Below are 16,812 nucleotides of genomic sequence, written 5' to 3'. Positions count from 1 at the left end.
TTGAGACATATCCATCGCCCCCACCCCTAAAATGGGATTGCAGGGTTTGGAGGACAATAAATTCAATAGTGTCAGACAGCCCTGGGTTGAAGCCCAGCCCCACTACATCCTAGCTGTGTGGCCCTGGACAAGTTACGCTCCTTCCCCGAGTCTTGCTTTCTTCAGTTGTAGAATAAGGAGAAAGAGTGTCAGGGTGTCCCTGCCTCCGAGGAACATGGTGAGCTTGAACATGACTATGCGTGTGCTCTTAACCAGTGCCCAGAAACAGTCTGGTGTGCTGACAGAGATATCTGCAGGAGGAGGGAGGGGGTGGACAGGTTTGAGAGCTGCTTATTGTGTAAATAAAGCACCTACTTTCCAAAGCCCCAGGCACAGTGCCTGGCCCTCGGAAGGAGATTCTGGGAATCCATCTCCCTTCTTTCCTACCCAAACCAACCAGACACCATGGATCTAGTTGACTAAGTAGATGCTAACTAAGCAGGCCAGGGAGGGGAGGAGGGAGGAGGAGGAGGAGGAAGGGTGTCAGGACCCAAAGTGCTGGTTTGGGAGACCCCATAAGGATTTAGAGACGCAACTAGACGACAACCCCATCAAGGACAATCAAGGTCCCCAGGAGGGCAGGACTCCTGCAGGGAGCTTTTGAGAATTGCAAGAAGGCCCTGTGGTTGTCACAGGGATGGGACAGGCAATGTTGGCACTTAGGGACAGGGACCAGGGATGCCTTCCACTGAAGGCTGTGTCCCCTGAGAGACGATCCCGCACTCGGAAGAGCAGTCTCCTACCCTACCCAGACTCCACGCTCCTCACCGGGCGTGAACACAGGTGAAAAATCTACTCTCGGTTCTGAGCGGCCAAACCAGGTCCATTTGACATGGAAACCTAAAGTGTTTTTTTATTTTTTAAATGGGTCTAAAATATAGTGAATTTTCCAGGGATGCCACAAATATGAAAACATGGGGTGAGTACATTTTGTTTAGCCTGGAGCCTTAGCAAGGGCTGCACACCCTTTCCGAAACCTGCGCCTCGGGGAGTTCAGACCCAGGCTCTGCCTCTCACTGCCTGATAACCTTGGCCAAATTACCCCCACCTCTCCATCTCCGTCTCATCTCTGAAAAACACCCTCATTCTATGAAATGAGCCAACCCGCGTAGAACACCTAGAAGAACGAACACACAACGCCCGTCAGCTCATGACATCAGTTCGATGGATACTGAGTCAAAAATATCTTTTTCCCCTGTATCTTGTTGGCCACAAACGAGTATTTTTAGGAACTTCCCAGATGCTTTAGCAACATGCTTTTACTCCGTCTGTGATACAAGGCAGGGTCTCGCATGCCTTCACACACCTTCCAATCCTGAGGAGGGCTAATGACGCCCCGAACAAGGGGGAAAACAAGGCAGTGCGTGCAAAATGCTCAGGCTCTCAAGGATGCTACGGTCCAAGTAGGACAGGAGGAGGGACAATGGTGGTCAGGAAGGGAGCGCTGCAAGGTTCAAGTGATGAGGGATCCAAGCAGGAAGAAATCCTTGAGCTGAGGCAAGACCCCAGGAGCCTGTGTGACCACAGACTGGTTACTTAACCTCTCTGAGCTGTGGCATCCCCACTGGCAAACAGAGTCAATAATCCTAACAGTTCATACTTATTGAGTATTTACATTACACCAGGTACTATTATAAGTACTTTGCACGTATTAAGTCATTTAATTCTCCCAATAATCTTATGAGGGTGCTCCTTTTTTTTTTAATGTAAGCTCTATGCCCAAAGTGGGGCTTGAACTCACAACCATGAGATCAAGAGTCGCACGCTCTACCGACTGAGCCAGTCAGGCGCCCTGTGGGAGCTACGATTACTATCCCATTTTACAGACGAGGAAACTGAGGCCCTGAGGGGTGAAGTAACACCTTACCCAGCTTGCAGAGCTAGCCAACGGCAGAGGTATTCTGCCTCCTTGTCTGGTTGGTGGTCATAGGCGGCAGGTGCCAAAGGCACATAGTAGGTGCTCATTAAATGGTGGTCATTATTAGGAGTGAAAGAACCTCAGGTTCCCTGAATGAGCAAACACTGATGACAAGAGGGCCACTGCATACCCAGGGCCTCCATGTTGCACCTATGAGTAAAGACACAGGGTCTTCTTCATCTCTGTGCCATGAATACCAGCCGAGCAAGGAAGGCAAAGAAGAGGGCGGACGGCCACCATGGGCATTCCCTGAACTGCGTTCCTTACATCTGCATCCTTGAAGGCCCTGACAGGTGCCAGGTATTTCCCTTGCTCTTGCTAAGGCAGGATACTTTGCTTTTTCCCCTCGCCAAGAGAAGTTTCTCGCTGCAGGGGCAGCCAGTTTATTTTATTTTTTATATGCCAAGCACAAGAGCCATGAAAGCTTCCACGGAGCCCAAGGGCAGCATCATTTCGTCAGCCTTGTCGCAAAGCCCAACAAAGATCTTTTCAGGATGATTAACTCATAAAGTTCCTAGCTGTCCCTGTGAGCATAGGAACTAAACGGAATTCATACCCCAAACTCCGACCACATTTCCCAGCATCCCTCTCCTCCCGAGTCAGGCAAGAACGGATCTCCGAGTCCAAGTCTGTGCCAGGAAATTAAGGTGGTAGGTAGAATTAACGTTGCTAATTAGCTGACCTTAAAAAAAGGGAGTTTGTCCCAGATAATCCTGACAGCTCAAAGTAATCACAAGAGGCCTCAAAAGTGGAAGAAGGAGCCAAAAGACTCAGAGTCAAAGATGTGAGAAGAACTAGACCTGCCATTTTTGGCTTTGAAGACAGACAAAGGAGTCATTAGCCAGAGACTGGAGGGGGTACTCCAGGAGCTGGAAGACGCAGGAAATACATTCTCCCCTAGAGGTTCCAGAAAGGACGCAGCCCTGAAGTACAGAACTCTAAGATAATACATTGCATTGTTTTAAGCCACCATGTTTCTGGTCACCGGGGACGGCCACCATCTGCAGACCGCCAATGCAGTAGGATATTGACTGAGAACAAGGCCTGGGATCTGAGTGCCCTGGCCTTGAATCCCAGCTCGGCCCTTCTTAGCGTGAAAGGGCTCAGTAAACCCAACATGCCCTCCTCTCCCCGCCCCAGACACTCTCGAAACACAGCTTGCTTCCAGAAAAACAACCCCCAGGGATTAGACAAAGAAAACAGAGAGGAATTAATCACACATGTGATTTCATTTCTTTTAGTCACTGGGCCCAAGGGCCCACATGAATTTTCATGGTCGGAGAAATTCCCTGGGGCAGGGAAAAGAGAAAGATCAGAATTGGGATTCTCCCGCCAGCGCACCCTTTCTGGAGGGAGCACGGCTGGGGTCTCCGGACAACTCACCTTCCTCTGGTGTCTCTCGAAGATGAGCACGAGGGTCAGGGTCAGGCTCATGGCGGCCAGGGTCACAAGCAGCACACCCACCCAGTGGTTCCCCAGGGCAAACATCTGGCTGGTGGAGTAGATGTTGGCCCAGACCACCACATAGAAAACCTGCGAGAAACCGGAGAGAGAGCACGATCAGGAATACCGGCGCTCGAACGAAGCCACTCCATTCAAAGGGAGACACGCTTCGGACACATCCGACGCCCTCCTTGGAGACCAAGAGCTCACAGGGCCAGGAAGGGATGATCGGGGTCTGTGAGGAGGAGCCCTTGTTCCTTGTCCACAAGCAACAGTAGAGGAAAGGGGTCAGGAGAGCTCCTCTGAATCCTTGCTTACCCTGACTTGAAATAAAGCAGAAGGAGGGCAGGGGGTCCCGGGAGTGAGAGAAATTTGAGTCAGAAACCCACACTGATCCTTCAACAGCTATGTGTGGCCTTGGACAAGTTATTAACAATGCTCTGAGCCTCAATTTCCTCATCTGTGAAATGGGGATAACACCTGCTTCACAGGTTGTTATAAGGGTTAATCAGACAATGTGTGTAACAGCCTAGCACTTGTTAGAGAATTACCAAATGCCAGTAGCCATTCCTTAGCCTTCTCTAGCAGCGGCCTTGGGAGTAAAGAGTGCTACTGGGCCATGTGTACGTACAGAGAAGTGGCAGATCAGAGTGGTTAAGAGCACAGATGCTGAAACCAGATTGCCTGGGTTCAAATACTGGCTCTGCTATTTGTACCTATATATGTATGTGTATGTGTCTGTATGTATATACATAGGTGGATATGGATGTTCATATGTCTGTGTCTTCATGTGTGTGTGTATATATATGTATATATATATATGCACATACACATAGATGTTTATACACACTCATGTAGGTATGATCAGAGCTGAAATGGACCTATCTGTTGAACAGATGGGGGAACCAAGTCCCAGGAAGAAGACAAGTCTTAACCAAAGCCAGACATTGAGTCCAAAGTCACAATGATGGGTCCTCAGATTTCCAAACCCAAGCTCTGTCCTTAGTAAGTAAATTCGGCCTCTCATCCTTTACCTGGGGATCTGGTTACGACTCTCTCCCATTGATTTCCTCACACCACATCCAGGTCCGTGTGTACTGCTCCATCCCAGGCAGCTGGACCACCAGCCCCAAACCCCTTACCCACACGGACAGGCTCGGGAACACAGCGCCAAATTCAGCCACGCCACAGGGGGCCGCAGCAGGGCCAGGGTTAGCGCGGCGCCCCCCGCCCCTTACCACAGCAAAGGCCAGCCGCATGGGCCTGGAGTTGTAGATGATGTATCTTCTCACTTGGGGCTCCAATAGGGCGCTTTCGGCCAAGCTCCTGTACTGGTCGGCAGGGACCTGCTTGGCCGTGCAAGGAAAAGAGACCAATCAGCCATGGGGAACCACGCCCACCTCCTTCCTGCACGCAAGCAAGTCATTTCCAGTTCATGTGACTATCAGGTGGAAGGGGGATCAGGCACCATCCAGGCTGCCCCGGGAGGCAGAATGAAGAGCTCAGAGCACTCAGACTGGGGATCACAGGATGTAGCCCTCAGATCAGGGAAGGCTGGGCACCATGGGGGAGGTGGGACAACTCGAGATCCAGCAGGACAGCCCCGGGGGGGATCCTACAGCCCCAGGCTCAGGGCCTCACGGCAGACCCATGACAGCCTAACGGTTAAGGCTCAGGCCCTAGAGTCAGGAGCCTGGGTCCGAACCTTGGCCCTTCTATTCATGGGCCATGTGACCTGGAGCAAGGAACCCCACTTCTCTGAGCCTTAGGCTCCTCCTCTGCAAAACGAGGACCATAAGTATACCTCCCTTGCAATGCAAGGGGTGGCTTGCATATTAATTACCGTACCACATATACAATTGTTTTTTGTTTGTTTGTTTGTTTGTTTGTTTTAAAGATTTTATTTATTTATTTGACAGAGCGAGAGAGGGAACACAAGCAGGGGAAGTGGGAGAAGGAGAAGCAGGCTTCCCGCAGAGCAGGGAGCCCGATGCGGGGCTCGATCCCAGGACCCCAGGGATCATGACCTGAGCCGAAGGCAGACACCTAACAACTGAGCCACCCAGGCGCCCCCCCACATATACAATTGTAACATGTATATTATTAAATAAGTGTACGTATAACATGTACATACATATGGACATTTGGAGGGGACCTTTGTTCTGCCTACTCCAGTGGTTATGTGTTACTTTGACAGATGTGTGTATACAGCTCAAGGTACTGAAAACTGGCACCTTCCTGCCCCCCCAGCCCCAGAAAAAATGGCATAGCATACAAAAGCCCTACAAGAGTGGACTGCTTAGGAAAATAGAATTTAGGGGTGCCTGGGTGGCTCAGTCCATTAAGTGTCTGCCTTCGGGGCTCAGGTCATGATTCCAGAGTCCTGGGATCGAGCCCCACATCAGGCTCCCTCCCAGCAGCGGGGAGTCTGCTTCTCCATCTCCCTCTGTCTCCTGCTCTGCCTATTCGTGCTCTATCAAATAAATAAATAAAATCTTTAAAAAAAAATAGAATTTAACCATTAAAGAGGATATTTAGGAATATGGTAGAATATTATGTAAATTGTTCCCTGGTTAGGGAAACCCCATCTGCAGATAACAGTTTAAGAAAAATGTTCTTTTGGACAAAGGCTGGATGATAAACTGGATGATAAACCAGCCACTGTTGCTGGTGTGGGCTTAGTACCGTCAATTTGAGAAGTTTCCCTTTGAATGATAAGATGTTGATTGAAACAGGAACACAATTCCGTTCGAAAGAAGTAAACTCTAAAATCAGGGTAAAATTAGCTCTGTGTCTTTCCCCTCCATAACTGGTCCTCCCTAGGTGGTGCAGGGGAGGGCCTGGTGACGCTGGGGGCTTCGGGAACAGAGACCGCCACAGCTATGGCTACTTTGTAACAACAGCGACACCTACAATGTATAGAACATGTACTATGTGCCAGACAGAGTGCAACTATTTCTCAAGCACTATTTCACTTCCTCTCACAAAAACCCCAGGTAATAGGTATGAACATTGCCCTCATTTTATAAAGGATGGAACCGCCGCTCAGAGAGGTTAAGTCACCTGCAGAAAGTCACGCAGGCAGGAAGCAGCAGAGCTGGATCTGCACCCAGACCTACGGGTCTGAGAAGCCTATGCCTCAAATCACTATGCTTGAAAGCACTGCATTACCATCTAATGAATCCAGGCACCTTCCCTTTGAGTATACAGTTCCCTCTTCTGAAATGCCCTTCCTCCTGTCTACCCAGCAAACTCCTACTTTTCCTTCAAGACCCCAGATCAAGTATCTGCCCCTCCGTGACGCTTTCCTAACCACTGCTTCCCCAGGAGAGTTCATCATTTTCTCCTGTGAATGGCTTCAGCACCTCATACGGTCCGCTACCGCGGTGTTGAGATCCTGCTGTCCTGCCGTACCTGGCGTGAGTCCATCTCCTGCACTGGGCTCTATGAGCAGTATGAGCCCAGGCGCTGGGTCCCGGTCACCGCCGTGGTACCTAGCGCCCAGCTCAGCGCCTGGCAAAGGATGGGCACCCCAAAACACCTATCTGTTAAGTGAAGTAACTGGGAGGAGGGGACACTTCCCATACATCCTCCTTACCTGCCCCACCCCACGGAGCACAGAGTCCATGTTGAACGAATATTTTGTGAACAACTGGATGAAAGGATAGATGGATGGGCAGACAGGCGGGTGGATGGAAGGAAGGAAAAAATGGCAGAGGGTCGCAATAAAATGAGCACTCACCTGAATGCCCCATGTCTGCAGTTGCTCCTCCACGGCGCCCAGATCGAAGGAGATGGGTGCACAGGTATTGTCGATCCGGAGAACCGTGAGCACCTGGCCATTGCGGAGCTCTGAAAACAGACCGGAAGCTTCAGCTGGCTGGGTGAGAATTACCGTGGACGAGCCCAGAGCCTGCTGGCATCACCTCCTCTGGCCGTGAGACCCTTACTCATGGCAAGGAGGGACTTCGAATCCCTATGCCAGAAGCACTGAACTTGTCAAGAAGCCCCTGCGGAGGCAAAATTGGGACCAGAACGTGGAGGCGATCTGGGCACAAGGCAAGACCAGAGAAGGAAGAACTTGCCAAGAATGAGAGCCAACAAAGAACTGGAGGAAGCGAGCTCCCCATCACAAAAGAGACTTAAACAGAGACTGAACAACAACTACATGGAAAAGGTGATGTATCAGACATTTGTATGATCACCGCAAAGGAAGCTCACCTACATATTACACTCACAGTGGGCTCAGTGTGACTGGGGTAGGCAGAACAATGAACCCCCAAAGATGTCCTCGCTGTACTCCCCAGAGCCTGCGAATAGGTTACCTTACACAGCAAGGAGAACTAAGGGTATAGATGGAATTAAGGTTTCCAATCAGCTGGCCTGAAATAGGGAGATTCTCCTGGATTGTCTGGGTGGGCCCGATGTAATCACAAGGGTCTTTAAAAATGTTGGGAGCGACGTGATGGGGAGAAGAGAAGCACAGAGCTGGAACGTGGCTGCCTTTGGAAATGGAGGAAGGTTCACGAGCCGAGGAGCGTGTGCGGCCTCTGGAAGCTGGAAAAGGAAACAGACTCTCCCCAGGCTCCTGCAGGAAAGCAGCCTGGCTGACAAGCTGACACAGGGCTATAGCTCAGTCCACACTTCGAACCTCCAGAACTAGAAGAAGATGGATTTGTGTTTTGCGAGCCCTCTGTGGGGGGCAATTTGTTACAGCAGCTACAGAAAACTAATACGCTGATTCTTTTTTTCCTAAAGATTTTATTTATTTGTCAGAGAGAAAGAGAGAGCACAAGCAGGGGGAGCGGCAGGCAGAGGGAGAAGCAGGCTCCCCGCTGAGCAGGGCGTCCGATGCGGGACTAGATCCCAGGACCCTGGGATCATGACCTGAGCCGAAGACAGACACTTAACCAACTGAGCCACCCAGGCACCCCCTAATACACGGATTTACTGGTAACCCCGTCCCCAGGGTATCTGCAACTCACTCAACATTTCAAAAGCACTAACTGAATTAAGTCGAACCTCAACAAACACTCCGCATCAACCCAGCCTGGTCACAACAGCTATCAAAACTCTCCCCACAGGACCACGAGGAGGCCACAGGTGGCAAGGAGGCCAGACCAGTGAGGCCAGCTGGGGTGAAAGCTCTGGACTGAAAGCCCCTCAGGCCCAGGGAGGACCAGCCACGGAATGAAACTGCATCTACCTTCTGATCTGAGTAGAGAGACTCTGGACAGAAGGATCGAGATCTCCTTCCACCAAAGCATGAGGCCCCATGAGCCACAGGTCAGGTCAGCAGGCACGGGGCTGGGGGATGCCGGTGTTTGGCCATGCAAGGCTGGGGAATGGTATGCTGGCACATTTTCTGTGGGCACGGCTCAGAAGATAAAGCAGCACGGAAGAGATCAAACCATCAGTATGTTATCTGCTGGCCCAAACCTGTCCCCTCAGAGGCTAGCTCTGGGCAATACCTGAGTCTTTAAAGCAAAATGCCTAGTCCTACCTGCCTGGAAATTCCTGGCCCACCCACTCTCTCTATCCCTTCACGCACCCCCTCTCTGGGCCCTGTCAACTGGGCCAACAGAACATCTCTCAATTCCACGCACCTCTTTGCATGTCCTCCGCAAGACTGGGCCAGACCTTCACTCTCCGTCGTGACCTTGTGGCGGCCTCCTCATTGGCGTCTCCATACCTACTCCTCCCACCTACAATGCACTCTCCACACAACAGCCAGCACACAAACTGGAGGACATCGATCCTCTGAGTAAAACTTTCAATAGCTTTTTGGTGCTCTACTGACAAAAACCAACCTCCTTACCACTCTCCCAGCCCTTAGAACCAGCCTCCTGCTAAACTCACCTCGGGCCATTCAGTGCTGTGTCTGGCCACAGCAGCCTCCTTTGTTCTTGGAACATGTGGCGTTCTCTCCCACCCCAGGGCCTTTGCATATGCTGTTCCCTTTCCCTAGAACACTTCCACTGGACTTCACATAGTTAAACCCTACTCATCAAGGGTATCCCAACTCATTAACCACTTCCTCAGGGAGTCTTCCCTGACACTATACCTTAACAGATCAACTCCTGCTAAACCTACTCAGAACTGCTCTTCTCATCAAGAATAAATACATGTATTTGCAACTATTTGCTTACATATGTATTTAATTAGGTTGATTAAAGCCTATCTTCCACACCAGACTATGTACTCCCATACTGGTTCTGTTCATCACCAATCCCCTGAGCTGGGTTCAGTACTTGCATACAGTAGGCACTAAATAAATGTTTGATGTATAAATGAATTGATAGGACAGAACTCTGGTCCCCAACCCCAATAGGGTTCTTTTTTTAATGCCCTGGGGTATCGCCTATGAGCTCGAATGACAGAGCATTCGACCCCCTGCCAAAAAGAACTTTATTTGCTTTCCTCTTTTTTTTTTTTTTTTTTAAGGTCTTTGCAAGAGGTGAGGGGTATGGAGGCAAGGTGGCAAGGCAGGGAAAGCACACGCTAGAGAGCTTCAGGATTCGAAGTGTAGCCCAGCCTCTCGCTCACAGAGGAGCCTTGAAGAAGTGACCTGAATCCCTGGCCGGATTCCTCACTTGGAGGGGGATCATATCCGCCACAGAGGACTTTACAGAGAAATAAGAGGATGAAAATAAAGGCTTGGCACAACATAACTAGCCACTATTGTTGCCAATTTAAAAGCAAGCTTGTCAGGACTCAAAAGTTGCAATAAAGCAATCCACGCGCATGGATTTAGTCGTATTTGTTCTTACCTTCCTACACCTGCTCCAGGAAGGATTTAAGGTCACTTCATAAAGTAAAACAGGAAAAGATAAAATTAGATTTAAAAATAAGCAAATGAGAGAAGCTGGACAAGAAGAAAATAAAGGCAGAAAGAAGACAGAATCAGGTAAAATAAGACTAGCTTCCAGGTGTTGAGCCCTCACAAGGCATGAGGCAGGGAGCTTGGGCTTCAAGGTCTCAATCGCATTTCAGCCTCTGAGAGCCCTCAGAGATGGACACCATTATCATGGAAAAGGGAACAGAGCCTCTGAAAGGCAAACAGGCCTGCCCAAAGCTACCAGGGGAAATGAAAGTAAGAAAGAGAAGCAGCTGGAGCCAAGGCAGTGCCCAAAAGGCAGGCAGGCAGGCCAGGCGGGGCCACAGATTAGCTCTGCATTTCACGGCACAGAACACAAGACCCACGTGGACCGGGGCACCAGGCCTGCGGAACATCAACTGCTCCCCTAGACTGGCTCTTTGCACCCCGAGGAAAATGCTTTGCTCTAGCAACGCCAAGATTTTTTGAGGTGTCTTTGTTTGCCTTTCAAACCAAGTTCCTGGATTCTTGGCAATAATCTCTCTCATCTGTTCCTTAGAGTGGGAACAGCAAGTCTCCACTTAGAGATACTTTTTTTACAACTAGATAAGAAAAAGAGCTTGAAAAGCTACCAAAGAAGTGGGAACGCACACAAGTGTGTATGCGTGTGTGTGTGTGTGTGTGTGTGTGTGTGTGTGTGGCAGGGAGCAATTTCCTACAAAGGAGCAAGAACTGGCTTGCCAAAAACCAGTGGGGCAATGTCTTCAAAGTTCTAAAGAAAAATTATTTCATCCCATTTTATTCTAATGGTGTGTACGTGTGCGTGCACACGTGTGTGTGCATGTGCGCGTGTGTGAGTGTGTAAACTGCTTTCCCAATACCAGTAGTAGTAAAAGAAACCCTTTTAGTTTAGTAATAGTCAAGTTTCAAATCATCTAAGTAACCAGCCACAATTCAAAATGCCTACCCCGAGCCGCCCATTCATTCTGTTCACTCAGTAAGTGTCTACTATGGGCCAAGCCTGTGCTAGATACTGCAGATGCAGGGATGAACAAGGCAACACAGAGCCCCTGCCCTCATGGAGCTGACATTCTAGTGGGGAAGCTGGACATTCATCACTTTATGACACAGGTCATTATTTAATTATAGACTAGGATAAGTGCTGTGGGGAGAAGCAGGAATATATCAGGGAGTCCTGACTTAGGATTCCCCACGGAAGGGATATCTGAACTGAGCTCTGAAGCAGGACTAGAAATTAATCAGAGGTAAGAAGGCAAGGCAAGAGCATAACAAGCAGAAGAAACAGCAGATGCAAAGGCCCTGAGGCAGGACAGCATGCCAGGAACGGAGAACAGGGGCAGCAGGAACCACTAAGGCAGGCCTTGCAAGCTGGTGATGGAAAGATCTTCACATTAAGTCCCATGGGAAACACTGAAGCAGAAAGTGACATGGTCTGTTCTGCATTTTTAAAAGCTCTCCCTACATGCCATATAAATGGAAGAGGCAAGGAGGAGAGTTCAGCTAGGAAGATAGGGCGGCAGAGGTCCAAGCAGAAGGTGACAGAGACTTGGTCTACAAGATGGGGATAGAGAGAATGGATAGAAATGACAGACTGGACTGTAAATGTATCCCAAAATGCCCACCCCTAGATAAAGGCCCTTCTGTGCCCTCCACGCCCCCCCTCCTTCCATTGTGCTATGTGAGTCCAGCTCCGCATCCTGGGGAGAGGGGAAGGGGGAAAAAAGAGTCATGACCTTACCTTGCCCCCAGCCTGGAGGACTCCCTCCAGGCAAGGCGCTCCAACCCGGGGAGGAGGTGGGCAGTGGGCTGGCTGCCCCGCTGGGGCCCATTGGTGGTTCACAGGCCATAGCCGAGTGCCAGCTGGGCTCTACTTCCCCTTCTTGGAGCTGTGATTCATTCTGGAGCAGCCAATGCCGCTTCGCTTGCCTTCAGAAAACAGCACAAGAAAGAACTTCAGGCCTGGGCAGGCTGGGTTCCTTGGCTCCTCCAAGGCCAAAGTCATCCCAAGGCCAGAGAGAGCCACCGAGAGTCCTTCTACTGACTTGGCTCTTTCCAGTCATACTGAGGGGCATTCTTAGGAGTGAAGAAGAAATAAAACCCTCCTCCAGGGGAGAACTGAGAACTTCCCTCTGGTCTTGGGTCTTCTCCAGCTCAGACACATCCAGGCACTCACCGGGAACTCAAGAAGTGAGCAGGCCCTGCTCCCAGGCATCTGGGATTTCTGTTCCCTTACTGACAGCAGCCCAGGCACCCCAGGCAACCAGACGCAGGACCAGTATACCCATCATGGGAAGCCTTGTTTATGCAAAGGATCTCAAATAGCTTCCCAGAAGACATTACAAAATACAAATGGAAAAAAAAAAAAAAATCAGGATGGGGGGAAATACAGATTACAAAAAATAAGAGTAATAACAACAACCACGAAGAACAAAAATACCCAGATATTCAGGCAATCAGAGTCCCTAGCAGAAGCAGCGGAAGTCTGTGCTGAAGAACATGAGCTATTACTGTAAACAACACTTCTACTACCTACTCGTTACATAAACCTGGGCAAGTGCTTTAGCCTCCAAGAGATTTAGCTCCCTATCCTCAAACAGTGGTGTCTTCCCCACCAGGCTGCTACAAAAGAATCGGTGGCAGGATCTATATAAAGCACAGACAAGGGCATCTGGAACAAAGGAGGCACCCCACAAATACAGCTCTCACTGTTGTTGTTTCGGGGTTTGGCACGGTTGCCATGCCTGAGCCAACAATTTGGTTTTGAGCTTCCCGGCGGCCAAAGCTAAAAGAGAAATACTGCCGGTGAAGCAGTCGCAGGCAGTTCCTGTTATCTACAAGGAGGTCAGAAACAGGACAGTGAGGAAAGCAATGCATCTTCCTGGCACCTAGCTCCCAAAGGTCTCAGAAATGCTTTTTCCAAAGCCCTGGGAGCTGGGTCAGTGACAACACAGTGGGCAAGATCATGACCCTAAGACACTTTCGTCCGTAAAGCAGAAATGTCCTTCATGGGGATTCTCTTGATGCCAAAGCAGAGTCTCCGGCGCCACACTCTCTGGCTGGAGCCTGCACACTCATTCTTTCTGTTATGTGTCCACTTGGGGCCCTGACAAATCACCCATCGCCAAGGAAGACCATGCCTGAGTCCCTGGGATGACACACTGGCCTGGCTACCCGCTTGGTGAAAAGTCCAGTAGAACTGGGTTTTGCTGCCATGGTTCCTGATGCTGGTTGAAAACAAGCGTCCGGTTGGCCCACGTCTGCTTGGTTCCAAGCTGGCCTGGGGGCTGACCGCCATGGCGCAGGTCCCCTAACAAGCCTGACTCCCATACCCCCACCGCCCTCCATTTCTCTCAGTCTTTTAAAAAGGACCGGCTGCATCATCTGTGGGGCCCGGTGCATAATGAAAATGTGGGGGTCCCTTGTTCAAAAATGACGAAGAAATTCAAGACGGTGACAGCAGAGCATTCCACCAGGTGAGGGGGTGGCTTTCTAAGTGGGGAGCCTGTGTGACGGATCAGGCTGCAGGCACCTGGAGCCAGCTGTGAGGTAAGCTCCAGAAGATCACTTGGGAGCCCCCTCCACCAACCAAGAATATACAAAAATGAGCCGATGGCTACCAAGTATCACACACCAGCCCTGTACCCGGCTCTGGGGCCAGAAAGCAACAAAATGTTATGAAAAAGCAAGGACTTGAACACCAGAGAGCCTGGATTCTGAATCCCTGCTCAGCCCCGTCACATGCTCTGTGGCAAGGTACTTCACTCCCTGAGCCTTGCTGTCCTCATCTATAAAATGGCTTCAGGGAACCCCACCTAGCACAGATGCCCCAGGGACAATGGAAGGAGACACAGGGTTGACGTCCAGTACCCTGCTCACCCAACAGGCCTCTTGCCTCAGAAGGAGAGAAAACGGAGAGGCAAAGACGTAAAGAAACCTGCCCACGGTGGGGTGGCTGGAAGCCAGAGGGCCAAGAGGGGAACCCAGGCCATCTGGCTCCAGAGTCCAAGCCCATAATTCCTAGGCCCTGAGCCTCCGGACCCAGGTCTCTGAGCCTGTTCTTTAATCCACCCTAAAAAAAGAAAAGAAAAAAAAGGGTGGGTCGGGGTGCCTGCACAGCAAACTCCTGCTGGTTTCTGACATTCCATCTTCCCCTTCCCCTAGCCTGAGGCCTGCCCACAGCAGGCATTCCCAAATACTGCTGAACATTAACCAGTCAACTGCACCACCCCTTACTTCCTTCCTCGTAGCCTGCACCCCCCTCAAGAGGTATAAAAGCTCAACAACAGCCTGAGGAAGTCGGCCCTGCACTTGACAATCTCAACCATCTCAGAAGCCCTTCCCCGCCTCCTCTGTTCACCTCCAGGGCCCGCGAGGCAAATATAATCCTTGGGCCCATTTCCCAGACAAGAAAACTCACTTTTCCCAGACATCCCAGGGATGTTAGAGCTAGCAGCCTGCAGGCCAGAGAAGCTGCACTGGTGTGTCAGAGAGGCCTGTGGGACCCAGGAGCCCACACCCCCTCCTCCAGGCAGGAGGGACCACCCCCAGGCTGGAGCTGCCCAGATAGCCTTCCCCTGCGGAAAGTTTCCATTTGGTTGCAAAAATCCCACAACTAGTGTCTTTGGGGACAAATTCCAGCACCCCAGTTGGCCCAATTAGCCTCCTGCAAAGTCTCAATCGGAATTCATTCATTCATCTGAAATAAGGAGTAATGGTTAAAAAGTACCAGTCCAGTCCTGCCATTTCCCACCTGTGTCACCTGGAGCAAGTCACTTAACTCTCTCTGCCTCGGTTTCTTTACATGTAAAGGGTGATAATATCGTAACTGAGGCTAAAAGAGTTCACGCATGTACATCACTCAGAGCACTCACGTCTAACACGGGCGGGGCACCCGGCGGATGAGGCGGTCTGGGGCGAGAAACGTCTCAGGGGCTTGCTCTTGAATGAAAAATCCTTGGGCAAATAGGAATCGCCCAAGGAATACAGCTGTCACTATTTTTACTCCACAAACATTCCCTAAGAACCTTGAAGTGTCAGGCCCTGTGCTTTCTCAACTCAAACACCAAAAATAAAATCTAAAGTCCTTGGTCAGCCCTCCCTGCCTGGGATCCCATCTGGTGGGAAAGATGAACTCAGAGAAAGAGAAAAAAGAGACAATGACCAAACAAGGCAGTCGGAGGGAGCGGGCAGTACCTTGATGTGGGAGAAAGGCTTTGCAAAAGTGGAGGTGAGAGAAGGACTGCCAAGTAGAGAGAGGTACAGACCAGAGGCCAGGATGGGCCCAGCGACGGCCCTCTGCACTCACCCTGCAGCCCCTGGTCCAACCTGGAGGCTGCAGAGGGTGGAAGGGGGGTTGGCAACACCAGCCTTGGGCAGATGTGGACCCATCACCTTCCAGTGTGTCCTGAGCCCACCATTGTGCTCAGCCCTGCACCAGCCCTAGGGGGACTTGGGAGACAGAGCCAGACACCAGGGTGGAGACGGAGCCAGCAAGTGAACACAGCCCCGAGGCTCCTGCAACTAACTGGTCATCCACTCCCTGGTTTCCTTAGTTTCCTTTGCTGATTCTGCATTTTAACCAGAACTTCCAGTCGTGCTTCTTTCTTAATTAGCTGGTGAGCCCCTGAAAAGGAAGATATCGTTAAGCCCCTGAGCAAAGGTCTCCATTTCTGGAGACAGAATGCCCGGTCTCCCCAGGAACCGTGTGCCTCACTGCGATGGACGTGTGAGAGAGCGAGCGAGAAACAGCTTACAGTTTTCACAAATCAGGTTTTGTTTTTGTTAAATTGGAAAACCCCAACAAAAGGCCATAAGAGGGCCTGACACTTAAGTTTTAGGGTGGAAAAGCCTTGAAAGACAATAGGTCCTAGCTCTCCATTTTGCAGATGAGGAAATTAAGACCCAGAAATGAAAGTGAACTATCCAAGGTCAAACAGCCAGCCCAGGACGGAGTCTGAGCGATAGAGGGTTCTTTCGGACCGGGATGTCCCACCCCACCTGGCCTTGGCCTTGGACAGCTGTCTCACCCCAGTCTCTGCCTTCAAGTCCTGTCCGGGGGCCTGCTGCCCGGAGTCTCCTTCTCCCCGGAAATCCCCGCCCCCGGCCCCGGGCCCCGGGCCCCCAGGACCCACCCGAGAGCCGCTCCCACGCCCGACCCACGCGGGATCGCGGCCCCAGGCGCACCGAGGGCCCGGCCGCGGCGCCGCCGACCCCAGGCCGGGAGGGGCCGCCCAGGCGGCCGCGCCGCCGCTCCAATCTGGGCTCGCAGCCGCCCGCGCCCGCGCAGCCACCGGGCGCGCGCCCCGAGCCGCGCACACTCACCGCCCGCCGCCGCCGCCGCCGCCGCCGCCGCCGCCGCCCCGGGACGCGGAAGGTCGGGGCCGCCGCAGCCGCTCCGCGCCGCAGCCTCCGGCGCCCGCGCCCCGCCCCGCCTGCCGCGCTCCCGGGTCCCGCCCCCGGCCGGGCCGCCCCGCGCCGTCACCCCACCGGGAGGGGCCGCCCGCCGGGCTCCTGGGGCCCAGCGGGAAGCCTGCTCCCTTGCATCAGCCGGGCGCCCTCCGCGCCCGCCGACCAC

The 16,812-nt window shown here is 51.7% G+C and overlaps 1 protein-coding gene across 7 annotated transcripts in view; it reads right to left on the bottom strand.

Annotated features, from left to right (window-relative positions):
• Positions 1-16,812, bottom strand: part of TMEM268 (transmembrane protein 268) — a 97,793-nt gene that overhangs the window by 80,295 nt on the left and 686 nt on the right. For 4 of the 7 annotated variants that reach the window (XM_064579240.1, XM_045882997.3, XM_054509374.2 and 1 more), the window contains exons 2-5: positions 11,977-12,164; positions 7,143-7,252; positions 4,639-4,746; positions 3,341-3,490 (exon numbers count right to left, since the gene is read on the bottom strand). In XM_064579240.1, coding sequence (XP_064435310.1) covers positions 3,341-3,490; positions 4,639-4,746; positions 7,143-7,252; positions 11,977-12,164 — 556 coding nt within the window. Of the gene's footprint in view, positions 1-3,340; positions 3,491-4,638; positions 4,747-7,142; positions 7,253-11,976; positions 12,165-15,763; positions 15,862-16,264; positions 16,285-16,369; positions 16,480-16,812 lie in introns of those variants that run through there. The other 3 variants (XM_045882999.3, XM_064579241.1, XM_045883001.3) reach the window with 3 other exon arrangements.

The sequence above is a fragment of the Mirounga angustirostris genome, unplaced genomic scaffold (assembly GCF_029215605.1).
Source record: "Mirounga angustirostris isolate CCGP_5_RB_7025 unplaced genomic scaffold, mMirAng1.0.hap1 SCAF_15, whole genome shotgun sequence".
Lineage (NCBI taxonomy): Eukaryota > Metazoa > Chordata > Mammalia > Carnivora > Phocidae > Mirounga > Mirounga angustirostris.
The sequence above is the reverse complement of the archived record's forward strand: the minus strand, read 5'-3'. Positions and strand labels throughout refer to the sequence as shown.